General features: G+C 46.4%; 2 protein-coding genes across 4 annotated transcripts; one reads left to right on the top strand and one right to left on the bottom strand.

Moving 5' to 3' along the window:
- Window positions 1–4,832: 4,832 nt before the first annotated feature.
- Window positions 4,833–15,011, bottom strand: LOC148317938 (transcription factor COE3-like). Of its 3 annotated transcripts, none has more exons than XM_088284081.1 (16): window positions 14,778–15,011; window positions 13,647–13,803; window positions 13,495–13,558; window positions 13,360–13,415; window positions 11,611–11,684; window positions 11,459–11,527; window positions 11,016–11,097; window positions 9,196–9,313; window positions 7,940–8,073; window positions 7,746–7,872; window positions 7,575–7,663; window positions 6,537–6,602; window positions 6,270–6,432; window positions 5,999–6,193; window positions 5,593–5,757; window positions 4,833–5,106 (listed from the first exon to the last, which is right to left on the bottom strand). In XM_088284081.1, exons 1-16 carry the CDS (start codon window positions 14,897–14,899, stop codon window positions 5,075–5,077), a joined length of 1,713 nt encoding a protein of 570 aa, XP_088140207.1. In that variant the 5' UTR covers window positions 14,900–15,011; the 3' UTR covers window positions 4,833–5,074. The 3 variants fall into 3 exon arrangements, with proteins under 3 accessions (XP_088140207.1, XP_088140209.1, XP_088140208.1); XM_088284082.1 differs by having other exon boundaries at window positions 5,075–5,106; window positions 5,593–5,684; window positions 5,980–6,193; XM_088284083.1 differs by lacking the exons at window positions 7,940–8,073; window positions 9,196–9,313.
- A 4,131-nt stretch (window positions 15,012–19,142) lies between these two features.
- Window positions 19,143–25,070, top strand: syde1 (synapse defective Rho GTPase homolog 1). The gene is made up of 14 exons (XM_088285362.1): window positions 19,143–19,458; window positions 20,100–20,320; window positions 20,406–20,763; window positions 20,839–21,129; window positions 21,215–21,380; window positions 21,554–21,717; window positions 21,780–21,854; window positions 21,929–22,017; window positions 22,166–22,303; window positions 22,373–22,499; window positions 22,885–23,060; window positions 23,132–23,387; window positions 23,835–24,098; window positions 24,358–25,070. The coding sequence occupies exons 1-14, from the start codon at window positions 19,374–19,376 to the stop codon at window positions 24,537–24,539; spliced, it is 2,592 nt and encodes an 863-aa protein (XP_088141488.1). The 5' UTR covers window positions 19,143–19,373; the 3' UTR covers window positions 24,540–25,070.
- The last annotated feature ends 1,629 nt before the right edge of the window (window positions 25,071–26,699 follow it).

Consider the following 26,699-nt stretch of genomic DNA (forward strand, 5'->3'; position numbering starts at 1 on the left):
TCATGGAAATTCCCACACCCGGAAAAAAAAACGTATGCATTAAATTTTCCACTACTGTATCACATTGACGATCGATTCCTCACAACGGAAATTCCGAGCCATAGCTTAGCCCACAGTAGCGTAAACTCAAGCACTTCCCCGCTCAATACAACAGAAAAACTTTGACCGCTCCGCCGTAATCGGATCCAAAACGGCGACATGTAAGTGACTTCTTTGGCATGAGTTTTACTGAAATTGCAAAAGATTTCAAATTCATTCATTTACATACCTGCTCAGAGGAAATGGCTTGTGGCTTGACGGACGAAGTGCAGCAGTGTGCAGGAATGCATGAACTGTTGTCGTGTGCTCAAAAAGTCCGACTAACTGGACCGCTAATTAGAGAGAGAATGCTAGCTCAATAGCGCTATCTATGGGTATGGAGGACTTCAAAGCGTCCTGGCAAAGCTGGCTTCAAATAAACAAACTAAAAGAAAACCTGTATTTTGATCACATGCACGTTCGTTCGGGTGTTGCGGCTATTGTGACAAGCTTATGGTTCCACACTAGAGAATACTTACTCTATTTAAAATCATCATGTGTGAGGGCACATTTATATCCAATTACATCAATATTTGATTCATGAGTTTTAGTGTGTGCGTATGTGCGTGATGATAAAGTTGTTTGTGTTGATGCCTTTGCGACACGACAGAAGAGAACAAAGTCAACATTTCAAGATCAAGCCAAGAAGTTGTCATCAGAATTTCGAAAGGATTTTTCTTTGACCAACTTTTTGTCACACAGAGCCAATTCACACGTGCAACTAAATGCTAATTGAACTTTCATTTCCTGCTCACACTCGCCAACCTTCACCTCACCCGCTGCGTACGCGTAGCCTCCATCGTGAGTGCGTGCGCACGTGTAAACGTGCTGTCAAAATGAGCAGAACAAAAAAACGTGTGATTGAAAACACTTTTGTCAGTTCAGGCCGAACACGCATGCACGCGCGCGCCACCCCCCACACAAAGTTTATTTCTCTAAAAGATCAATCAGCAGAATATTATTATCACCTTGCGATTTTCATGAGCAAATGTAATAAAGAACAGCCGTTGCCACTTCCTGTCTGTTACCATGGAGACGACCACTTTATTTATATAGCGCATTTCCCAACAGCTGCAGTTGTGACAAAACGCTTAACCTAGCGCACAGGTGTCAAACTTTGGTGGTGCAGGGCCGCTTTCTTGCACATTTTCCAGAATTTCTCCCAGCTGGAACACACCCGATTCAAATGAGCAGGTTTGTTCGCAGGATTCCTCGGTGATTGCTGAGGAGCTGATCATTTGAATCAGGTGTGTTGCAGCCGGGACAGATTGAAAGCATGCAGGAAAGCGGCACTCCAAGATCCGAGTTTGACACCTCGAGCATCACAAAAAAAAACAGCAAACGTTCAAGAACAACGTCAGTGAAAGCAGTCAATTAAAATGCAAATGAATGAGACTAGACAGTTTTATGTTGGGTCGAAATTGTTGTATTGAGCTTATTGCGTGTGTGATGATCATCCTCATCTTCATTCCTTGTATCATTGCAACAGCGTGACAAATAAAGGGCATCAAACAAGAACTGAATTTTTTGGGGAGAAGTGTGCTATGCAATTTTTTTAAACAAACCAAAATGTGTTTTAAGTATGAGGGAGGGATAAATGTAGTAATAAAGCGTGGTGGATTTTCACTTTGCAACCATCCCCGTTATAAACTACAATTACTATACTCTTTGTTGTCATGGTAACCGAGATCTTTTTGACTTTTCCAAAGTAAATGTCGCCACTGACCCAAACTCGACTTTTTGCGCAGTGCCTTCCAACTTTAACACACGCGCGCGCACACACAATTGCAGTCCTGACATTTTTCTTTCATCAGCATGAAAAGGTCGAGCGTTAGACAAACGCACGGCGACTTTTTATGAGCCTGTGCGCGCGCGTGCATTTGTGATTTCACTTCATTGGGTGTCTGTCCCTTCAAAATTTTTACGTGCACGTTTGACAGGTTTTTGTGCTGTCATGGAGACCAAAAGGTGGATGCGAGTGCAGAGCCAAGACGGGAGTTTTGCAAAATAAGCCCAACAGGATGTGCAAGTACAAATTTAAGGAGGAAAAGTTGGGTCGTGAACTTGCGTGCACTTCGAGAGCAGCTGGTGGCGTCCCTTGGATCCAATTGGTGATTTTTGCTTGACAATAATTGGGGGTGGAGTCAGGGATGAGGGCCACCAATCGGCAGGGAACACTTAGCAAAGCATCACCACACGCACACACAGTCACACGCTCACGCTCACACTCACACACGCACGCGCACACGCACGCACGCACACACAAACACACGTATGAGCAGAGAAAGCAAACTGAGACCCCTCACAACCAAAAAAAACAAATAATTATAATAATAATAATAAAAGCAAATTTGAATATAGATCCGCCACGGCATGCTATTTAATTTTGCATGTTTTTTTTTGCCACATTTTCATTTTGCCTTGCTCAACTTGAAATTTCAGCTTTCTGTTGCCTTGGTAACGGCTAATGGGAAATTGATTGTGACAAAAGCACGTTCCAGAAGCACTTTTCCATAAGAGTTTATTCATGCAGCATTTTCCACAGGGATTGCTGTCATGGTTCATATTTGATTGAACGTTGGCGCGGCGACGTCGCCGGGCCGCGTGCCGCATCCGGCCCGCATCTCGTGTCCATCCTCTGGGGGAAACCCAACCCGCTCCGTTCCCAAGCAAATGAAGCGCCCGAGGGTCCGCGCTTATCTTTTCATTGAAACTGAGCGCCGCTCTTAACCCGCTGACTTGATTTCCTTCCTACAATGAGCCGACCGCATCAAGATGCCGGGCCGCCGCCGCCGCCATAATTACGCCGCAATTTGCTGACGTGGGATGCTGCACTTTTGTGAGCGCCATCGCGGTTGACCGCCTCTTGTTGTCCAGCTTGTTCTTTCGAGTAAATGTGTTTCCCAATGTTGATTGAGGCAAGTCAGAAAATGTCATATTGGCACCCCTCCCAACCAAAATTGTGAACTAACTTGGTCTGTATAAAAGGCTGCCATGCTAAATTGAGAACAAGCTGATCTATTATTCGGACCTTCGGCCATCTAACAAAAGTGCAGCGGTTGTGCCGTCATTTTTACTCCATCAGATGATGACATGGAATCCTTCTCCAACAAATCAAGACAAGTACCTGGGATGAAAGATGATGGTGAAGCAGGAAGTGGTCCAGAGGCACTTCCTGTGGAGAAGGATGATAGTCATCATCCTCATCCTCATCTTCATCCTCAGCAGGTCATTCGTCATGAAGGAAATCGGAGCTCAGATCTTCCTGAGCAGTAATATCTCTGTCACTCAACAGCCCCCAAACCGTCAACCCCCCCCCCATACCCACCACCCCCCACACGTATGAGCACTACCGTGGCCAACGGGGGGGAGGAGGGGGGCTGAGTGACAGCCAATCAGAGTGCGTGCTGATAAAAGTCCTTGTAATGTAACAAAGATGATAAGAAATAATCGACTTTCTTATTTTGGCCCGAATGGAATTTGCTAGCGACATCCATCAAAGACAAGTTTTCCAAGAAAAATAATAACACTTTTTATCGGGATCAACCATTAAAACCCACATACACACACTTTTTTTTCCTCAACTCACCTCCTGTGAAACTCTGCTCAACAGGCTTGGAGGTGACGTTGGAATCGAAACCACAAGCAACACAAACCAGCTTAGGAATGTCAATTGTTTTTAATTTGTTGTCCGACGGTTCAAAAGTGCCAACATCTCCTCCGAATCCTTTTGACAACTCAACCATAAAAAGCAGGACTGACGATGAAGCCATTTGGAGTCGCAATATTTTCGGAAGACATTTCCTCTTGGTCACGTCACTTATCGATGGCATGTTGAGCACAGAAACAAGCCCGCCGAGACAATTTAGAGTCGTCAGTGAAGCAACACGCAAGTTTTCGTTTTCAATGTGGGGAGAACGGGCGGGCAAAGTCCAGACTCAAAGCCACAACCTCAGAACCGGGACCCGCCCGTGGTCACAATGTCAAATGAAGCTAACCTGTGACCTTAATCAAGTAAGACGAAAAGTCGCCCTTCATCCAACACAGATGATGTCACAATATGCAAATCTTTTGGTTCATTCAAAGAGAAATACTGGCCAGTCATGGACGCAAAACACACAATTCAGAACTGGAATAAAATGTTTTTGTGTGTGTGTGATTGACAGCCTTCCTAATGTGTCAATTCAAATTCATTCGTGAACATAAGTGAGATTTTATTCAACATACATTGATTGAAAGAAAGAATGGGGTGCGTGTGTGTGTGTGTGTGTGTGTGTGTGTTGGCGCTGGTGAGGCACGCACACACCCCCCTTGGATGTGCGTTGACCTCGCTAAGCCTCGTTAGCTCACTAAGCCGTTAGTTCAGCGTTGGCTGTGTTTGCAGCTAATTAGTTTGTTTTGTCTTTTTGTTTGTCTTCTTTCACTTCGGTCAACAAACATGGCCGCCCTTGGGATTTGGGGGGCTCGCTGCGCTAGTGGTTGTCACGACAACAATGACCACACCTCCATTGGTCTGATTGATCAATGAAGGAACGGAAGTGACTCACGAAGCCGAACGACAAGTAACATGCGGGCAAACGTGCGTGTATAAAACGAGGTTGTTTCAATGTCAAATAAGGAACTTGAGCAGCAAATGACATTTTTCTTTTATTCTTCATGAGGAAAACATCAACATTCGTTAAATTAAAGTCACAATTCCACAATTCAAACCACAGAGCTTTGATTGACACGTTTCTTTTTGTTCCTGATAGAAAACAAAACACACACACGGACACAAATGCGTGCTGCACGCACGCACGCACGCACGCACTGACGATATACAGCACATGAAGAAAACATTGCAGTGACAAGTGACACAGCAGGTGCAACAGGTGGGTGGAGCTCGAGGGGAAAGGGCGGGGCTTCGTCAGACAAGCTTGTTGAGTCGTTTTGCCTTTCATACGCACGAGCATTGTCGCCTTCTCACTTGGACGCTTCCTCGTTCGCCGTCTTTCTTTTACATGGGTGGCACCGCCAGGCCCGACATAGCTGCACAAGCGCAAGCACAAATTGGTTCCATCAAATGCCTGTGACCTTCATCTATATCTCATTTCTATATCAAACATGGACAAAGACACCAAAGCCGGCATGGGCAAAGTCTGGCCCGCTGGCCGCGGATGCCAGGGAGAGGGGAGCCACGCCTTTTTTCTTTTTTTTTTTCCAATTTCAACGTTTCCTCTGGAGGCACCTTCATTTTGGTTTGAAAGTTTCCAAAAGTTCCATAAGTACAAAGAATATTGGCTGGTCCAACCCTAAAAAGGCACAGATGTGAACCTCCTGTTTTATTAGGTTGCATGCCAAAATTCTTCCATGTCTTTATTTTTATTCTTTGACTTGTTTTCAAATCTTGAAATGTGTGTGTGTGTATGTGAGACACACACGCACACACACCCCGTCTGATATTCATAAAACGTGCACGTGCACACCAGTGGACTTGAACTTCTGACCCTGTGCGTGCGTGCGCATGATCGTCACCTTGCAGTCCAGCGTTGACTCCGCAGTTGTTGGTCGGTGGCGGCGAGGGGGCGGGCCTAACCACGGGAGCGAAGGCACTCTTGGCTTTTACGCTGGCAGATAGGGTGAACACGCCGTGGGCGGAGTTACAGTTGGGCACCGCCATGGTGGGACTGGTCGCCACAACTGAAACAGCAAAGAGACAAACTTGACTGAGGACGTCACACAAACCAGAGTCGGGCATTTGCTCGCAAGCCCTCGTCGGTTGAGGTGCAACTCGGTTACTGGTCTCGCCATTGGATGAGTTGACATCCGAGTCATCGTCTTCCCGGCCGGCGGCCAAGAGACGTTTCCCTCGAACCCACTTGACGTAGAAACGGTTCCGGCCGGTGCGGGACCTCAACAAACCTGGCGAGCGTCCACTTACTGCCGTAGGGGGAGTTGGCGGAGGATCCATTGAGAAAGGTGGGTGACGAGGCCACGCCGAGGTTGGGCATGCTCGTGTTAGCGTAGGCGTTGAGGCTGTTGCTGACGGTGTTGCCATAGTTACTCTGCTGGGGGGTGGAGTTAGGGGCGTATCCTCTGGGGGAATGCTGGCTGCTGCCGTTGCGAGCGTATCCACCTGCCGGAAGAATAAGAAGCGGACAAAGAAGAGCTCAGCGTCCATCCGCGGAAGCTCTTGTGTAGCAAAATCTGACCTTGAGTCGTGTCGTTGACGTTGACCGCCAGCTGACCACTGAAGGAGTTGACGCCCATCATGCTGTGCGAAGTCGCGTTTGACAGCGACGGAATCTGGGCGTGGTTCCGCGGGACGCTGTAGAGCGCCTCGGCGATGTCCGTCGCACGCTTTAGGATCATTTCCTGCGCAAGAACACACCTTGCAAATAATGCCTCCTAATTCTCGGCGTGCGTGCGTGTGCGTGTGTGCGTGTGTGAGCCCACGTGCGTGAGTGTGAAACGGTCACCTGGTTGTTATGAGGCATCGCGTACAACGCCTCCACCATGTCAGCGGCTCGCTTCAGTAGCACTTCCTGCGCAGCAAGAAGTGACATCAACAGCATGCAGCCAACTTTTTGTAACACTCACAAAATATTATATTTATTAAGATACGCTTTTATACATTTCTATATCTCATTTCAATAACAATTCAACAATAGTAAAGCAAAGTGTGTATTTACGTGTGTGCGCGTGCATGTACGCACACGCGCACGGGGGTGTGTGTGTGTGTGTAGGCCAATCTCCTTTCTTGCCACATGACTGCACTCCCTGATTTCCTGATTTGACTGTTTCAACAGTCTTGTTTGCCAGTGGATTTAAACAAACACACACACGCACACACGTTACGTGTATTTAATCATTTTGGATGTTTGGAGAATTAAAAGTCTTTTTCTTAACGAGTGTGTGTCTGTTGATGTCTATTTGGATGACATCATGCATCAAGCAAGCCTTTGATTGGTTGTTGTTTAGATGAGCGCTCGACTCTCATGCAGGCGACGCGTTGGAAAGGCGAAGTTGGCGCGCTTTCTAATTGGCAGTTGTTCGAGTGCAAAACTTTACTGACAAGCACAACGTCGCTGCTTTAATGACCACATCAGCAAGTGGACAAAAACGTGCAATGACGTCATAACGCCAAGTTGGAACGTTTATCTGGTAGACCGGAAAGATTCATTCATCAATTTGAGACTTGAGTGAAAACCTGACACCACAAACATCGAGAGCAACACACTTCCTCATTTGCAGCTGAGTAGCTAAAGAAAGATAATCACGAGACTCATTTAACCCGATAAATAAAATGGCGGAACTTGTGGCTCATGCGCGCGCGCACACACTCTCACACACACGCACGCACACGCACAGCTGATGATGTTAAACAGAAAATAAAGTGACAATTGTTCTTCCATCATCATTCGTTCTGCTTGGCTGCTCAGAGCGGTGATAAGCATCAGCTTTGCAGCCTCTTGCGTGTGCGTGTGCGTGTGCGTGCGTGCGTGCATGCATGTTACCTTGGGCAGCCTCTCCGGGTCTCCGGGGTGACGAGGAATGACCTTCTGTAACCTCTGGAAGCCGTAATCGATGGTGGGCTCATTTAAAGCTGTTGTGGAAAAAGGTTGTGGCAAATTCCAAACGGCCCCACATGAGACCTTGGTCTCGTGAGCCACGTGTGCCGTTGTTACCCGTGTAAATGAAGCGTCCGGGCGCCCCTTTGCAGAAGTGCTTGGACTTGTAGGACAAGGTGACCTCCACCACTCCGGGGATGTGTCGGGGGGGAGTTTGCACACGGATGGCGTGCGGCGTGATGAGCTGGACCGCAGAACGCTCGTCAGCTCGGAGCGCGCGCACACGTCATAGCACGCGCACACTCACTTACCTCGCTCCACACCAGCATGCTCCCAAAGACCACTTGAAGGCCGTCAAAGAAGTTGTCACCGATGAGGATGACGGTGGCGCCCCCCGTTGTCCATCCCTCGCTGGGACTGACGGCCTTGATGCACGGACATGCTGCTGTGGGACAAAAAAAAAACTTTCACTTTCTGTTACCTGGCTTTTTCCAACGGGCTTGACGTCACTCGCGTGCACGCGCGCGCACACACACACACAAACACAAACACACAGTGAAATTATTTAATTAGGTCCACTTTCACACCCACGCACGCACACGCACACACTCATACTGTGAAAGGATTTAATTAGGTTGTGGCTTTTATCCACTTTCACACCCACCCACAGTTAGTTGATAATGGCTACCTCTTGCTCTTATGAGAGCTACTGCACATTAATTAGGAAGTGAAATAAAAGCAGTGTGCGTGTTCGTGTGCGTGTGACATGATCCTCTGCCACAATTTAAGATGACATTTCAGCACCTGACTTTCATTCTTTTGCATTTCATTGTGCGGACAACAAAGGACGAAAGACGTGCGTTGAGCAGGACGAAGGCTTCTTCTGGCTTCTTCTGGCTTCATCAATGAAACTAAACAAGAAAGACACTAAAACTAGAAATGACGTCCACATGAAGGTGCAAGAAAGAAATACGGACGACTTTGGATCAGCGGTCAGAGCGGCTCATCCAATATCCGCAAGGTGTACTGTTAAATTCCCGCTCTGTCCGTGTCATGTGGCACTTGAGCCACCTCGCCTCAACGAGCGTACGGTCGGTGGAAATGTTTGCAAGTGGACGTCGGCGTGTTACGGGTTGCGCCGGTTGTGGACCGTGATTGCCATCTTTAATTAGGATGGCTATTAAAGCGGTTGAACGGCCAGCGGGTAGGTACACACTTGGACTCGTCTCCAGGGACCGACGAGGAGGCTTCAGCTTCAACTCTTACAACCCACAATGCACTTGTGTCAGTTCATCTTCAATGAGCAAATGAAGGAAAGCGCTTTTATTTTCTCAGGCTTCCCGAGCCCACGTGGGCACGTTCCGATATTTCCTGTTCGCTCACAAACATTCAAACAGTCCCCCATCTTGAGCATGGGATGGCACTCGCTTATGCTAACATGAGCTAACCTTACTCAATGTGCTTGTGACCATAAAAGGAGGACAAAGATTTTGAGCGAGACATTCGCAGGTCCCGCTACGTGATGAGGGGGCCCAGCCAAGCGACGGGTTTTCGACGATCGATGTACCTTCAGGCGGGTCCAGTCTCCGAGCTCGGCGGCCATGTTTGGAGTTGTTGTGCACAAACATATTGTCGGAGACAGCGAGGACATGCCCGTCCACGGTGAGTGTTGTGGACACCACCACCTGCAAACCAAAATAAACGATTGATGGACATCTTTATGAGATAATGACCAATCAGTCGTTAGATTAGAGGTTACTTGAGGAGTCACATTTGGGAGATACCGGAAGATACCGACACCCTTAGCCCTGTTAGCTTAGTAAGGTACACTAACTGTTCTGCCTTTCATTTTGCGAGGTATATTCTGTCTTTTATTTTGGTGACAGAAACTTTGTTAATGCTTTTATTCCAATATCCGGTTTGACAGGAAACAGTTTGGCTGCCATTTTAGATTCATATCGTGAGTCGCTTTCCGATCGAAAGACGCTAACTGTGCTACCAGTTTGCCTCCTGCTATCGCATTTGCATGCAAAGTTATTTCGCAGTGTTAGTTTTATACTGTGATACGTTTGAACTAATCGCAAAGACTATATTAAAACCACGTTTGGTGAGTCTTGTGTTTCATGTATGTGTAGTATGTGCAAAAGGCTTGCGTCGAAACTAATTTCCATCTACGATGTTTATAGAAACTATGCTATAATTCATTTGCCTTTTCATATGTACATACTTTAATTAAGAAGTCTTTTAGTGTTTTAGTTTCACTCTGGATCTTATTGGCTATGCCAGTGCCGCCCAATAAAGCACTTGGAGCTTGGACGCTATTTCCTGACTCCCGTATTCATTTTGAATGGAGTTTGGCTCGCTGTTGACTCGCTGTATACTTATACACGCAAGAGTAACAGTACACTAACATTGAAATCAATGTAAAAAAGCAGTGACAATGTAAAATTAACTTTGATGGAGAGCAACGTCATGTGTAAAAGATTACACGACATAGAGCTCACTTTGTATTACAGTCTGAAATGAGCTCCCACATTTTTCTGTCACACCCGTCAACCACATGTGCCAAGTAATCGTTACAATGTCTTTTGGCTCTTTCTCTTGTGCCTCCTGAAACTTGCTGACGGTGTTGCTGGAGTGGTCAGCGGTGGAGAGTGTATTGGGCTCAACACGCCCCCTTTGTGGGGCGTCACGGCGGGAACCCAGTTTTACTGACTGAGGAGGAAAGTCCTGAATCCAGTCGCAGGTGACCACATCAGCAAGCTTTCGAGGTGGATGTGCGCAACAGATGACCGTCAAATCCCCTGATGATCTATCTGCTCTGTAGACAAACAAACTGCTTGGGTGGAGGGATGGAGAGAGGCGGGCCGGGTGCTCCTTTGCCGGTGATCGGGGCGAGTGCGACGGTGAGGCTGGTGGCCGTGGTTTTTCGCGGTTCGGCCTGTGTCGGTGAAGAGCTGTGCAAGCTGCTAAGCACAACCTGAGCACGCTACCAGGAAGCCCGTCAGGCCCGCCGCTTGCTTTCCTGGGGTTGAGCCAACTGGCACTTTGGCCTCCGTTGTCCGCACCGTCTGAGGTTAACATTTGATTGTCGGGGGCAAGGACCTCAAAATGTGTGTTCAAATCATCAGCTCGTGCTACACGCCCATTCATGAGTCTGCCATCCGAAGCTAATGGTGTGCTAGACCCGCTGCCACCGCTGCGTAGGTTTGCTTTTGGAGATGTTCTTCTCCATCTGCTGCCTGTAGTTGAGTTGAATTTGGGCTTTCGCAGTTCCTCTTTTTAGATCAGCTCTGGCAGCACTGCAAAGTCCTCTGTTCCCAGACCTGAAGGCAGGAGTTGGTGTGTGTGTGCGTGTGTGTGTGTGCGCGTGTGTGTACGCGTCACCTGAAACCTCCTCATGTCTCTCGGATTTCCAGCATTTTTCAGACAATTCTGGTTACACTTGAGGAAGAACTTGAGGAAGAACCTGTAAACAAACAACCATGATAGTCTCACACATCGACAAGCTCACAACTTCAACTTCACAAATTCAAATGAACCGGAGAACAAAGAACATTAAGAACACAAAATTTCTTTGATGATTATCTTGGGAAGCTGCTGCTCGCCTTCTAACTGGAGCTCGGAAAAGGGAGCACATTGCTAGCTTAGCGTTAACTAAACAATCAATGTGTCACCAATCATGTGACCTGGGAGCTTTGTGTGATGTCACAACCTTGACCCGAACGCATGTTCGCATGCGCTAGTAAACGTCTTCATCAGCACAATGTCAAAGCGGGTGGCGGTGTGAGGCGCATGCATGTTGAAGCGCATGTGGAAGCGTTGGCTACCTGTCAATGACGACCGGGTCTGAGGGCGTCTCGTTTCTGTTTCCGCAGCTTTTCTTATCGCAGCAGCGACTGACAGCACAAATGGGAAAAATGATCGGGAAATCTGTGAGCGCTTGGCAGTCTCAATTGAAATCAAATCATAGCCGACCCACCTGCACATGATCTCATGCGTCAGCAGAACACGGCACATCTCCGGATTCTTGTCCTGACCTTCGTAGACGATCGCCTGGCACGCATACGCCACTCTTTTAGGCCACATTGACACTACGGCGCCGGCGGCAAAACAGGACCAGTCACCGGACGACGTGTGTGTGTGTGTTTTAGTGACTGGTCGTGATCGTTGCGGACAACTGCCGAGATTTTCAAACCCTCTAAAAATTGGCCACGGCATCCACGATGCGGGTGAGTACGGAGCCCCTTAGGGGACATGGAAGAGAAAAAAAAATACTTTGCATTCCCTTGCAAACTTTGTGAGGGAACGCAAAGTTATTATTATTATTATTCATTTATTGTTTTTAATCCGCGTTTATGTACTTCCGGGTCAGTTTGACTACCCTCGCCTCTAATGCGCGGCTGTTCGAGAGACGATAGTACGGAGGCGGCGATAATCATGGAGGAGGGCCTGGAACGTTTCTTGCGGTCAAGAGATGTCCCTCACGGTGACTTGACTCGAACGTAATAACCTTAATAATAGCAATATGGGTCCCTACTGTTAACTTTCTGTTTTGCATAATACTAGCGTGCAAACTGTTTACCTTTTGAGTGGCAAGAAAAGCATCAATTTGATGAATTATTATTTTGTAGTATATATCCTGAACTGATTTGATGTATTTGTATTTCAAGCCAATTTCAAAGTAAAATTCAATTAAACTCACCCACGGGTGAACACGCGCCATCTTTGCTGCGTTTGTTTACACGGAAGATGACCCGGAAGCGCATTAAAAAAAAAAAAAAAAAACTTTGCAAGGGAACGTAAAGTTTTTTTTTTCCTAAGGGGCTCCGTAGGTGAGAAACTTAGTCGGCCGCAGTCAAACTAAATCGAACGGTACGTAATACGGAGGTGGTCAGAAGCAAATAAGCTTGCCGCCTACAACTCTTCCAAAGCTAAGCCATGTCTTGCGGTGGGAATGTTTGTAACGCTTACTTTTGAATCTGTGAGAGCGACAGAGACAAAACCTGTGCAGCGTGTATTTGAAAAACGGGCTCGTTTTCCGTGTTTTGCTCCAACAAATGGATTTGTTTTAAAAGTTGCTTGCAGAAAACCTTTTCTAATATGGTCGTACGTTAATTTGAATGCGCTGACATCGGTTCTGGAGCCTGGCCCGGAAGGGAGCTCCATTCCAATCTGCCCAGGCCGCAAACATGCTCCAAAGCTACATGCCCTCCGTGTTTCCTCCTTGGAATGCGTTTGGGACTCCATCCGAACGCAACGGCTCAGGAGAAAACCTCCTGGCGTCTCGCGCACTTGGAAGTGGGACTCAGAAGCTCCTCTTCCCACTGGGCCCATCGCAGATACCGTGACAGTCTTGGCATGACCCGAGGAGGACAAAGAGAGCCCAAATCCCATGGCACACCGCTTTTCGGGTTGCCAGGAAGCAAGTGGAAGCTTAGCCTGAAATTGTCATCGTCCTGATTGCACAAACTCGGTAGCTCATTTTGATTGGCTGATCAAAAACAAAAATTCCATTTTCAGTGGCAATGACACTCCATAAAACACTAGAATAGAAATTGCACAGAAAATATTTGCAAATGATATTTTTGAAATTTTCAATTTCTTGACTTATTTACGGACTCATTTTTGTACTAATTACTCTATTTTTATTCATGGTAAAATGCTCAACAATGTAAAGTAGCAAATTTACTACATGGAATATTAAATTGATCAATAATCAACAGCTCACCTGTTTGGTCATGGAATCAATGAGCCGTATGTAGAGGTCCTGCTCCGTTCGCACTCCTGCACACACACACGCACGTATGTAGCATTTAAACAGCAGCAACATCTGGGCTGCGCAGACAAACGCGCGTCAACGCACCGTTGCTGTAGAGCAGCTGAAGTTTATAATGAATTCCGTTGTTGGTTTTTTCTGCGGTGGGTTCCTACAAGCCAAAAGGGAAGCAAAAATGGTCAACCAAGCGCTTGACGAGCGTCTCGTTGAGGTTGGGCCGCACTGGTGGAGCGCCTCACCTTGTCTTTCTCCACAAAGTCCACATAGGCGCTGCGCTCAATTTCCACAGGTTGACCCTGACGGTCGTACAGCGCCAACACGAAATGAAAGAAGTTGGACTTTCTCAGATTGGACGGCGGTTGCTTCTCAAAGTGGGCTCTTGCTAAACCCACCCCACTGGCACACACACACACACACACGCACGCAAAAGCAAATTCATTTAGAGAGCAAATCAATTCCAAAAAGGTGTCCATTTCCTGATCTTTTTTTCCGTATCGGAAGTCTTTGAAAGCACAACAAAAATATGGCGATGTGACGACATGATTGCAAGATTGAGTTTGGAATGGTTGAATAAAGTGAACCTCAATCCATGTCTCATTTCAAAGTCATATTGTGTTGCAAGTCCCAAAAGGTGCATGCGATGCTGAATTTCAAATTCATTCGAAGCAAAAGAATAAGAAACGCAACATCTTCAATGTGAATAATGATGATCGTGAAAAGCAAATTACAACCTGAGCCTTATAAGAACGATGGGAAGGTGTCCTTGCATGGAAAAAGACAAATTGCAATGTTTTGTGTTTAGAGTAAAATAAAAAGTTGAAGATGATTAAATATTTCTTGTACATTTTTCACATAACAATGTTGTCATTTATTTGCCTCCAAATTACTCCATCATTTTCGGTTTCAAAAACACAAAATGTAACAAAATAGATCTGGTCTGCAATCATTCAAACAAGAATGATAGGATTAATGACAAAAATGAAGAAGAAGAAAATGAATAAGAAGGAAGACAATAACAATAATAATCATAAAGAGAATGATGAGAATAAGAATACAAGTAGAAACATTTGTTCATTGTATTGATGCAAAAAAATTGAACTTTACATCTCGAGGTTAAGGATGAAGTGGAATCAGAATTTTGCTTGTAAAAGTGGTGAACATGACAAACAAATCAAGTGTCAACATTACTGCGAGTAATATTTGAGACTTTAGCACCTGAAACAAAAAGAAACATTTTGAAGGTTCATCTTTTGTCTTCTTTTCACTTTGAGTGACACAAAGCAAATGTTAAAAGTGGCGAAGAAGGAATAAAGCCGTGGGCCTGCCGGGACTTGGCGTCCCACAATCCCTCGGGGCTGCGACTCTTTTACCTCTGAGCAGCGGCGTTGGCGTTCAGCACGCCGCTCGAATGCATCCACGAGCGAACCGCCAACGGCTCCTCCTTCAGACTCGCCGTGGAGCCGCGTGGGAGCCCGTCCTGAATCCTGAACATCCCTCAAGACCCACACTGGGACCAGGACCAATACCAGGACCAGGACTGGGATCGGGAAGAAGCAGAAGGAGAGCAAGAGGAAGGAAGAATGTCCGTCAGGTCAACGAAATCACTTGTCTGCAGTCCTTTCTTCTGGAAGTTGGGAAAAGTGGCCCACGCGGTGAAGAAAAATATTGTGTCGTCGGCTGGGATACTTTTATTTGGCTTTGACTATTTCACGTTTCAAGAGAACATTTCATTGGGGAATACAGAAGCGAAAGAAAATCCTCTTAGAAAAAAATGAAGTAGACAAATCGAATGACAGCAAAGACTTTTTTCCCCACAGACAAGGCGAGGCGAGGAAGTGGACGGTGCGATGACGAGAAGGCAAAGAACTCTCAGCCCTGCGGCCCCACAGGACCCGACACCAAAACCCCAAAACCCCACAGCAGTGACGCCACAGCAGTGTGGGCGGGGACTCCCCTTTTAAGGACAGGCCAAGTGATGGAGAGAGAGACACGGTTAACCAACCGCAGAGAAACGCACACCTTCATTCCACAGGATCTTCCTCCCCCCTTCCCCAACCATGAACTGGTCTCCACTAGAAGAAGAGGAGAAGCACATGAAGATGCTTTGGATGCTTTTCTTTGACAAAAGTAAATGACAGCACTAAATGAAAAATGCCAGTATGGGTGTGTGTGCGTGTGGGCGCTGGCTTAAAGGAAGTCAAGATGGACGACCTTTGGTGGAATGTACAATGGACTCGTGAGATTCTTTCTCACTTTTCACCATTGGTTTCACAATTTCTCATTTGCGTTTTGGCTTCCACTGGAGTGAAAGAAAAGATGATCAAGCACAAATAAATGAGAGGTTCCTCACATTCTGAGACTCGTTAGTCGTGTTGGAGCCCAACAAAGTCTCCAATTTTTCTGGAACTGGTTGGAATGAGTTTCATCAAATCCATGATTTCATTTCCATTTGACTCACAAGCTCTTCTTTTCGTACATTTTGCACCGGTTTTGAGTTAAAATTTTCATCTAAAAAACATAACATTATATTTTGATGTCATAGCTTCATATATATATATATATATATATATATATATATACTTCTAGGGCTTGCCGTTGAGGTGTTCATTCAAAATTGATGCCCTTGACGCTGATGGATGCAAGTGGTGGCGGAGTGGAAGGTAGTCAACGGCACAGAGCTGCATGTCAAGAAGTTAAGAAGCCGTTTAGCAGCATCGCTGTTACTTTTAACACCATTGCAGCAGGTACAGTTAGTCATGGAGGCGAAACATCCATGCCTGGCTGCCAGCTGCCTCCTGAGTCTTACATAACTTTAGGGTAGCTAAATGACCGAAAACTACAACCGGTTGCCACTGGTGTTCGTGTGCGCATTCACAATCTTGTAAAATAACAAGTCAAGCTCCAAAAGGGGATGTCTCAATTTGTCTAAATCTCATCCCAAAACAGCCCTTATGTCACTACAGAGTTTTTTTGACTTGTGAATTTTGGTACTGATTTGAATGATGTGAATTTTGACATGCATACTATTATATAAGTGCCAATTTTCATCCCGTCCAAGTGTCCATTTAAGCACTTCAAGGCGTTTCATAAACGGCTTTCGTTGTCGTTGACCACTGAAAGTGACTCAACGCTCAAATTGCTATGTGCGCTGGAAACTGAGCCCCTTTTCGATTTGATTGTCTCACGGCTCAGTCGGATTGAAGCGTTCCTCACTTTTGTGGACTCTGTCGCCATCTAACGGACAAAAAGGAATTTGCATCACACAAAGACGTTGAAATACAGACAAAATGGATCAAAAGTTTGTGAGATCGGGCAAAATGTTCTACTGACATTTTGGTCTATCCAAATTTAACTCTATTCAGTTACACTTTTCAGGTATTTGTACTTTATTTGGGTTGTATTTTATCCAATTACTTTTTACTGTTACATATTTATGACCTGCATTTGAAAACAGAGATCTACTTTTCTGTTCTTGTCAAAATATAGCAACCAAAGATAGTTAGGCAACTGCAGTTCAGATCGTGATTCATTGTTATATCGGGATCTTAGCGAATTACATATAAAGTGAAAAAAAAAGCATGAACATATCGAATAACAAAGATAATGAATCAGATTCGGAGAAGCAAGATCTCCATCCATGGCGAGTTTTTCGTTGTCAGCTCCAGGAATGATTTGTGACAAACGTGTTGAGTTTGGTGCCAGCCTAAAACAAGCCAATTTTCTATCCATTAAATGCTCTCACTCCAATCTGAAAATACACATACCAGTTAGCTCAGGTGTGGGCAAACTAAGGCCTAGGGGCCACGTGCGGCCCGTAAAACGTTTTAATCCGGGTCGCCAAACTTGAAAAAAAAATTAAATGAGTAAATCTTGTTAATGTTTCTTCTAATTACTCTGGTGTGTCAAACACACATTTTCTTCTAATACTTTTGTTAATTTTCATTTAAAATTAAATTGATTATTTCTCCAATGAGGTGAGGTTACCAAAACACTCCATCTGCTCTTGGTCCGGCCCCTCTGTCAAATTTTAGAAGCCATTGGGGCCCACCAACCAAAGTTTGCCCACCCCTGAGTTAGCTCATTAGAATTAAAAAAATCAGTTGTCAGAGTTAGCAAATGTATGAGAAGATATTGTTTTGATATCAGTTGAGCCACGTGAACATGTCAGGTTCTTGGTTGAAGAGGACCCAAATGCAGGGAAGCGAGGCAGCAGTAATATAAAGTGTATTTAATTGAATAAACAAAAACCAAACAAGGAACTTGGAATAAATAAAAATATCAAAGTACAAAACAACAAGGATCATAGGAGGACTAAGACTTGCATGGACAAAAAAAGTACGGAAACAACACGACAGGAGACAACTGACACGGACAAGAAGGGAAAGCCAACCGAGAAGTAAATACAAACAAATTCACAAGACAACGAGGAACACCGGGAGGTTGAAGGAAGCTGATTGGTTAACACGAGGACTAAAGTGAACGAACACAGGTGAACACAATATGCATGATGAGACAGAAGACACACGAACACAAGGCAAAACATCAAATTAAAGTCCAAAACCGAAATCAACAAAACAGATCATGACAGCCAGCCATGTGATGCTTTTCTTCTTCCCAGTATGAGAGCCTTCCCCACCCCTTCTCCATAAGTGTCTGTGTTCTGCCTCACGCAGTTTTTTGGGTCATTGTTTCTAGCCGGACCGCCTTTGTGAACGGACATTTTGTATGCGGATATCTGGTGTTGTACAGTCACGAGTTTTGTAGAGACAACTTAGTAACACGATACCGCACAGCAGTCCACCGGTGTACGCTTTAACACGAAAACTTGGTTAGATCTTTGTCTTGAAATAATTCATATATTGTGTTAACTTTTGCAAGTGACGATTCGTTTATTGATGACGTAATTTATCGTTGTCAGTATAATAGTCTATGGCCGTCGTGGAAGTCGAAGTGGACTGCAGAAAAAATACGAACTTGCGGATGCGGTACTTAATTACTTCAGCAGAGGGTGCCATTGTCACATTTATAAAACACGTTGAATGCCTTTCTGGAAATGTTCTGAATCTTTGTTCATTTTGTTGACGAGCAATATTTGTAATGTGAAAGGCAAGACATTATATTTTTGTCATGTTCACTTTATGTTTATTATTTCAGTCTTACCAAAAAAATTGAAAGAAAGTAGGAATGGCAAGATAACAGAGAAATGAAGGAATAAAACCGAGGAAGAAAAATAGTCAAAAGAATTCATGTATATCCTCAACCAAACTTCTGGAATTCCATTCTTCATTCTGTTTACTATCTGCACACACTTGAGAACGTGTGGCAAGGGCAGAATAGTCTGTATCTTTACTTGCATGAGTACTTTTGCCTCCTATGTCAGTCTGCTTGTCCACAATCAAGTTGACCTTGACATGTCCTTCAGGTCGGACTCGTTAGCAGCCATTCGGGCTTTCCTGCACAAAAAAAACAAACATTACACACCCAGCCTAAAGACAGCAGCCTACTCATGAGCAGTGCGTGAGCATGTAGCCATGCACACGTGCACGTCTTGGCATCATCTCAATACATGTGTCAGTTGACCCCAAAAGTCCATGTGCGCGTGATAACGTGTTGCTTCCATCGCAACCCAACGTCTTTCCATGACTTGTTGAGTTCTTGAGGGCTGGAGAAGATAATTCAGACTGCAATTCCCATGAGCCTCCAGCAGCCAACAGACCCCCAACCCCGCCTCCACTCACTCCCCAGCTCGCCTCCCCCAGTCCGCAGCTGTGTACTGAGGAGAGTGGGAGGAGGAAATGGAAGCAGAGGGGGGGAGTTTGGGAAAGAATGTGTGGAATTCATTTCCTGTTCTGCAGCTCTGAGAATTTGATAGATGACAAGCGAGGAACCATGAAGGAGTGAAGGAATGCCCAAATAGTCTCTCCCCAAGACAGCACAGGGAGCAGACGGACGTCCGCCAGCCAGCCATGGCCCAGCCTCTGCTCAAGAGAACTTTCTCCCGGCTGCGAGGCAAGAACCGATCCCGCAGGAAGACGGTGCCTCAAGTCAACGGTGAGCATCGCGAGCACGCTCGTCCCCATTTGGGTCTGTTCTGCTCTCGCCTCTGAAGACTTCATGACGGTCAGACGGGAATTAGCAGTCATAGTTAACGGCGCACAAGCGAGCACTTGTTGTGCGGAACCTTGGCCCTTCGTTGCCTCCGACTAAGTCAAGTTAGGAGTGCTTTCCTGTCAGGCATTTACCCGATGATCGAGAACCAAAGTCTGCTTTCTGAAATGTGAACGTGGTCGTACTGGTGCCGCTTGCGTAGGAATAAACTTTACGGAAAACGAGCCAACCGAGCACTTCCTGTCAGTGCGAGTGTCTTCTTCCTGTTTATCTGTTGGCTGTCACAGGAGGGAAGAATTTGATAGATGAGCCTGACTGGGCTTGCGCAGCTCGCCTCGTCTCTTTCAGTTTTATTGACCATGTGTGCATCAGAGTGGTGAATCGTGAATAGAGGCAGTGTGTTTGCACGCCAGAACAGAGACTTCATTTACGCACACGCGGACACGTTGAGTCAACCTCCTTTCACATGTGCACAAAGTGATTCTTGTCTGGGGCGAGGCCAACAGCCAAGTTCTGCAAGTGTCTGTGCGGTGACAGATCCGAGCATCAACATCTAAACGTGGAGCTTGTTGTTTTTGCTGTAGATGTCACAGTCCAATCCGACGTCGTGTTCCACAACTCCAGCCCTCCTTTGGCAGCAAAGACGAGCAAGTCCAGAGATGCAGCGGCAGATCCCGAGCCCCCTTCATTCAGTCACGTGACCGGCACAACTAAGCAGCAGCAGTGGGTTTGGCAAGGATCAGAAACTCCTCAAAACGCAGATGCCGATAGAAAGTCAGAGGCGGCAAACTTAATGCAGGAAAAGGTAACTGACGACCAAGGGCCGTCTCAAAAAGCAAAGGCCTGACGTGTCACACGGTCCATCCTCGTTTTGCACTTCAACGCTGTAGGTGCCCTCCCAGCGAGCAGGCGGCGCCGTTCATCCCAACACAACCGTTGGCAACAAGCTGTCTGGCAAGCGGGCCTACCTGCAAAGCTTGGATCGCAGCAGTCGCGACTGGGTGCTGTCCTCGGGAAAGTCCGACACTTCGGACGAGGCCCACGGCTCGTGGCGGGAAAGCGCCGGTGACATTTGGTACAATCCAATCCCGGAGGAGGAGGAGGATCCGGCCGGACAAGTGTGGCTGAGGAGGGAGCTGAGGCCCAGCCGAGCAGAGAGAAGAGCGCAAGTGGGACACGCTCTGAAAGACGGACCTTCGTTGGATGCCGTCGGCCACCACGCCGATGACTTAAGTGCAGAAAGCTCGGGTAAGAAAACTTGCCGTCGGTTGATTATTTTCTTTTTAGGATGTCTAAATATAGCCCAGTGTCTCTGTCACGCAGACTCTCAGCCCGCCTTCCCAAAGAAAGGGGGTGTGATCGACAGACTGAGGTCTCCCGGCACAGTGAGGAAACTCTCGCTGAGGATGAGGAAACTTCCAGAACTCAGACGCAAAATCAGTCTTCGCTCCTCCCGTGTTGGAGAAGGAAGCGGCAGAGCAGGAGGAGGTGACGAAAGCGCCAATAAGAATGCCTCCGACTACAACGTAATAAGTAGATATCATCTGGATAGCTCCGCCCCTCCTGCCTTGCCACTGCGGCGGTCATCGCGAGTACGCTCAGCCAGTAAAGGAGGTGAAGCTCTTCTGTCACATTTTTCATTCCTTTACGCATTTGTCGTCCAAACACAAACGTGTTCTCTTGACACAAATCGCTTTAGGTCATCTTAGTGACGGAGACTCACCTGAGCTGCCGCCGCGGCAACCCGGCGGTTTGGGTTCCTTCCCGATGTACGTGGGTTCCGAGCCTTCTTCGCGATGTGGCCAGCGTATAACTGGTTTACTAACCGTTCGCCTTGTGTGCCTGGACCAGATGAAGACAAAAAAGTAAGCAGAAAATCCAGCATAAGTCCAAACATACACTATGACAGAAAGTCACAGTTGTGCTCCACGGGGTGTATAATTTGTACTGCATACTGCCATGCGTGACGAGAGTGAGCGCAACATTTCAATGCGCCACGAGTATTTATTTGGAAGGGTCGGCTTCGTGTCTTTCTCAGGTCAGACGAAAACAAAGAGGTTTTTCTGGCAATCCAGATTGATGGAATCACTCGAGCCAGAACTTCCCTCCTTAACCTTCAAGGCCACAGCGTTTCTCTAAATCACACTTTCCACCTGGAGCTGGAGCGAGCGTGTCAACTACGCTTGGTGGTACTTCGCCCAGGTAGGACTGCTTTCACCGCCAATGTTGGCACCGTTCGTGACCGTCTTTGTTTGACCACGCAGCTCAGCCAGAGTTGTACCAGATCAGGAATAAAGTTTGCTGTCTGGGGGGAGTCACCATGCCGCCACTCTTTAAAGGTGCGTAACTGTACACAAATCATTTGGATGAGTGATGGCAATTAATCGAAGGTAATTATTGACGCGTGCATCAGGAAGTCGCAGTCAGCAGCTGTGTGTCCAGTTGGAACCGAGAGGACTTCTTTACATCAAGCTGGCACTGCAGGAACAATGGGACATGCAGGTAGAAGTGGAGAAACAAATTCAACATGAACAATAATTTGTCTTGGGCGGGTTCCAGCAGGCTAGATAACTTTTATGTAACGCTGTCTCGCTAACGCTCATCAAGATCCATGCGTGAACAATCACACATGGATTTGGATTCTTTTCAGTTTGCCAGCAACTCAACTGCCCCAGCTAATGTGTTTGGGGTTGAACTGCGGCGGTTGGTGGACGAAGAAGGATCTGCCGCTGCAGTTCCTTTGCTCATCCAGAAGACGGTGGCAGAGATTGAACGGCGAGGACTGAAGGTAGCGCTGCAGCCTTGAAAGCAGGACAGAATCAGATGACAAATGTTTGTGACCACTGCTCTTGTTCAGGCTGTGGGTCTGTACCGACGGTGCGGTTCTGCTGCAGTGAAGAAGGAGCTCAGGGATTGCTTTGAGAGCAACAGTTCAGCCGTTTGCCTCGGAGAGGATCTCTATCCCGACATTAACGTCATTACAGGTGAGATTCTTTGCATACTAGTCAATCACATCGTCCACTTTCGATCATTGATAAATGACATCTTAAGGTCTTAGGTCAACTGTGGGCTCTTTTATTCAGACAAAATAGTTCAAATATTTTTTTGTTTTGATGGAGAGCAAAAAAAAACTCTTAGCTCCAAAAAAATTGAAACCCATTGAAAAGGAAGACAAGATGAACGCTACAACGCTAAATCAACGGTGACGTTATAACGTCACCATCATTTTTTATTGATGTACATCCTTTGAAGTACAATAACTTTATTTTGGTAACTCTATTCATGACTTTGAAACATTTATTGTCACCAAAATAATCATACGATAGACCTGAAAAAGAGCATTGAGTTGACCGAGATGTGCTTGGGCAGGAATACTGAAAGACTTCCTGCGGGAGCTCCCATCTTCACTCATTACAGCCACTTTGTACGAGGTTGTGACGGAAGCTATGATTCGATGCCCTCCACCCATCCCACCGGCGAGGCCTGACCTCCAGTTAGCCGAGAACACCGTGGATCTCCTCTCCTGTCTGCCAGCACCAGAGAAGGTGAGAGCGCAAGACAACACGACCCCATTGAGCTGCCGGCCCGCGCCACGGTGTCCAATTATCTCTTGCAGGCCACTTTGACTCTTCTGCTGGACCATCTCAGCCTGGTGGCATACTTCAGCTCTTGCAACAGGATGACACACCAAAACCTGGCCGTCTGTTTTGGCCCAGTGCTCCTCAAACAGACACAAGATGCCTGGAGGGGAGGCCGGGTAAAAGGAGGGCCAAGAGGGGGGAAAGCCTTGTGTCAAGGGGAGGATTCAGCCAGTGCTGTTGATTTCAAGCGTCACATTGAGGCCTTGCACTACCTGCTGCAGCTGTGGCCGGGTGAGACGACGGACGGCCTGCTTTCTTTTGAAGTGGAAGTCAAGAATTTGCTTTGCAATGTGTTCTATGCGGCCTGACTGCTTTAAAGACAATGAATTGCATTTGCGCAACAGCCGGTTTCAGCCATTCAAGGAAGCGTACATTTTATGACACACCGCCCCCTGCTGTCCACTGAAATTGACATCAAAGCGCCCGCAGGCGGGAACACGAAACTTCGTGCGATCAAAGTCGTTATGCGAACTTTGACGTCAATTCCAGTCGAGGGTGGCGTAAGGGGGGGCGTTGCTGCATAACAAAATGGGTCTCCAAGGCTGTCCGAAAGCGGCAGCGATTGTCTTCTGCTTTTCCCATGAACGATGCCGCATTTCCAAAACTTTGGACTCAACTTTCAAAGATTGATTGAAGTGCTTGCGACCGCACTTTGATGCTCATCTTTTTCCTCCACAGTGCCAACTCAGCGAATCCCGGCCAACAGCAGCGCTGATGTTTCCCTTCCCACCTCCCCCAAGCTGACCCACAAGAGTCCAGACCATCCCATTTTGGAGGAGGAGAAGGTGGTGGTGTCGCGCCGAGGGCGAGAAGGTGCGGCCCGCTTCCAAAGTCCACCCCACATCAACCGCTACGCTGGTGACTGGAGCATCCGTGGACAGCAGCTTGTGAGCGAACAGGAAGCCGATTACGATGAGGTGGCGGGGAGTGAAAGTGACCAAGGTTGAGTTTGACTTTCTAACGCCTTGAAGTTTCTCTTTTGATCTCGTGCCTCTCTCAGTGCAAAAGGAAGGCAAATGTTTTGGATGTTAAAACTGCAGCTGGGAATTATTTTTCTTTTGAAGTGTTTTTCTCCTGCTGTTATTCAGCCAAAGTCTCTGTCTTTGATAGCACTTCGTAGTGTTATGTGGAATGGTTTAAATGAACTCTGACTGCTTTTGAATTTGTTTTGTTTTTTTTGCGTGCTAACGTAATCTCATAGGTGGCGAAGATGATGAAGAGAAGAAGGAAGCGTGGTTTCCAGGGGGCAGCAAAGCGCTCTACGTGGAGGACGTCCTGGACTTTGACGCTCCGTTTAACTGCCGACTGAGCCTAAAAGATTTTGACAGCCTGATTAACGACTTGGACCGAGAGCTCGCCAAACACATCAACATTTGCATGTAGATACCGAGGAGGAGCTAAAACCCAAAACAAAGGTTGACCAGGTCCAAGCTCATTAATTGATTTCATTGATGAACAAATGACAAGTGTCTCAAATGAGCCAACTGTTGACTTGCTGCACTGTTCAAGCCATACATAAAACTGCACTCAGATTTGATGATCTTTCCAAAATCATCTTCAACTAAAGATGCCTTGTGAGCCCATTTTGAATGTTTGAAGCTCAAGGCCGTGCTTTAGTACAAAATCAGCATTTCAGATTCTTGTATTCAAACCCACGTATCATTTCCATACGATGTCACACAGCAGAACGCCTTCCAGGGTCAGTTGGATTTCTTTGGACCAGTATCGAAGGTAGCAAGTTGACTGATGCTGATGAGCATTGACGGTACCGAGCGTGCGACTGATGCACCGGACTGCGCATACGCTAATGATGTGTCAGTATTATTGGGTTTTCCACAATGCACTTGTTTCTGTAACCAAAGTATGCACAGCAGCTTGCGTCTACAAAATAAAACTCATCACTTTTTTTCTCATCGTGAATTGTCAAGTCAAGTCAATTTTATTTGATTTGTATAGCCCTTAATCACAGACAGTCTCAAAGGGCTTTACATAACCACAATCGACATCCACTCATCTTAACCCCCAGGAGGGCAAGGAAAAACTCGAAACCCCATGAAGGGGAAAAGTGAGAAACCTTGAGAAGGGACCACAGATGGGGGAATCCCCCTTCCAGGATGACCAGGCTGCAATGGAGGCCAAGTGGGCAACATTTGACACACAAAATGATGCTATGCAATGTTAGCCGAGATAATGTGAGAGTCAATCAAATGAAGTGCTGCAGGAAGATGACTTCAGTGGAGCGGGTCCTCGTCCAGGGCCGTAATCTCCATGGCAGCACCTCCGAGGATGTGTACCGGTCAGTTGGTGTAAATTCAGAACAGCCACTTCCAAGTGAATCATTATCACCTAATTCCCAAGCCGAGGAATTGGGAACAGAAAAAAAAAAGAACAGAAATAGTAAACAGGCCAACAAGTAGTTCAACAAAGTGCTGAAATATAAGGAAATCAGAAAAGGCGCTGCATGAAGACGACTTCGGCAGAGCAGGTCCCTTCCCGGTTCGTCAGTGCCGTAATCTTCAAAGCATGTCCCCATCACCTAAATCCCAAGCAGGGGAAGGAGGGGGCAGAAAAGAGAAGAAGCGGCAGTAAACAGGCCAACAAAAATGAGATTAGATGCTAAAGTATATTAATAAATTGATCAAATGACGCGTGCAGGAAGACGACATCAGTGGAACAGCTGCCTGCCCCGTCGGTCAATGCCTAAAACTTCCTAGTGGGTCAACGTCACCTAATCCCCCAGCCGGGGGAAAAGGGGGCAGAAAAGAGAAAACAAATAGTTCAACTAAATGCACAAGAGTATAACTGCGTCTTTAATAGTGTTTTGAACATTTCTTCTGTGAGTGCAAACTTTTCAGCCGCAGCTCGTAAAATGTCACACACTTAATGAGTTACAATGGAGGCCTCAAATGTTTCAACAAAAACATAAAATTGCCACACAGGCAAAAGAAGTAGCAATAGTAATGTTTATTAATAACAAGCTAAAAAGCACACCACCAATATCAAAGACCACAAACGCACAACACCGAACACTTTAAATTGTCCCTCGGCGTGATTGTGAGCGCGAGTGGTGGTTTGTCTTTGTGTGACGGATTTTCCTTGCAGACGCCAACACATCACGAGCAGCTCGTTCCGATGGCGTCAAGTCTCCAGCTCGCTTTTTCTTTACTGTCCTTTTTCACTCAAAGTTGTATGCCTTGCACATTCTGCGGCTGGATTTGATTTAGGCTTCACAGCTGTTTTTTCTGTATTGGATAGTGGTCTCAGTCTTTCAATTTTTGAGGAAAATATTTTGTTCACATTTCTACTGTTCTGTAAGACTATTCTTAGAGAAAGTTTGTTTCCATTTGCCGTTCTGTCGTTTCATATTTTTAAAGTCCTCGGAACTCAAATACCTTTGTGTACACTGTAAAGTTTGTCAGTTGCTTTAAAATTTAAAGTTTAAATCTTGCTTGGATTGTGGGCAACATTTCTCCTTTCCGATGCTCAAACTTGGTTAGCAACAAGCTTCGCTAAAGGTGCCTCGCAGTTTACCTCCATGCACCT

Source organism: Idiotropiscis lumnitzeri, chromosome 20, assembly GCF_059441095.1.
Source record: "Idiotropiscis lumnitzeri isolate Australia: NSW breed Sydney's pygmy pipehorse chromosome 20, RoL_Ilum_1.0, whole genome shotgun sequence".
NCBI classification, from domain to species: Eukaryota; Metazoa; Chordata; class Actinopteri; order Syngnathiformes; family Syngnathidae; genus Idiotropiscis; species Idiotropiscis lumnitzeri.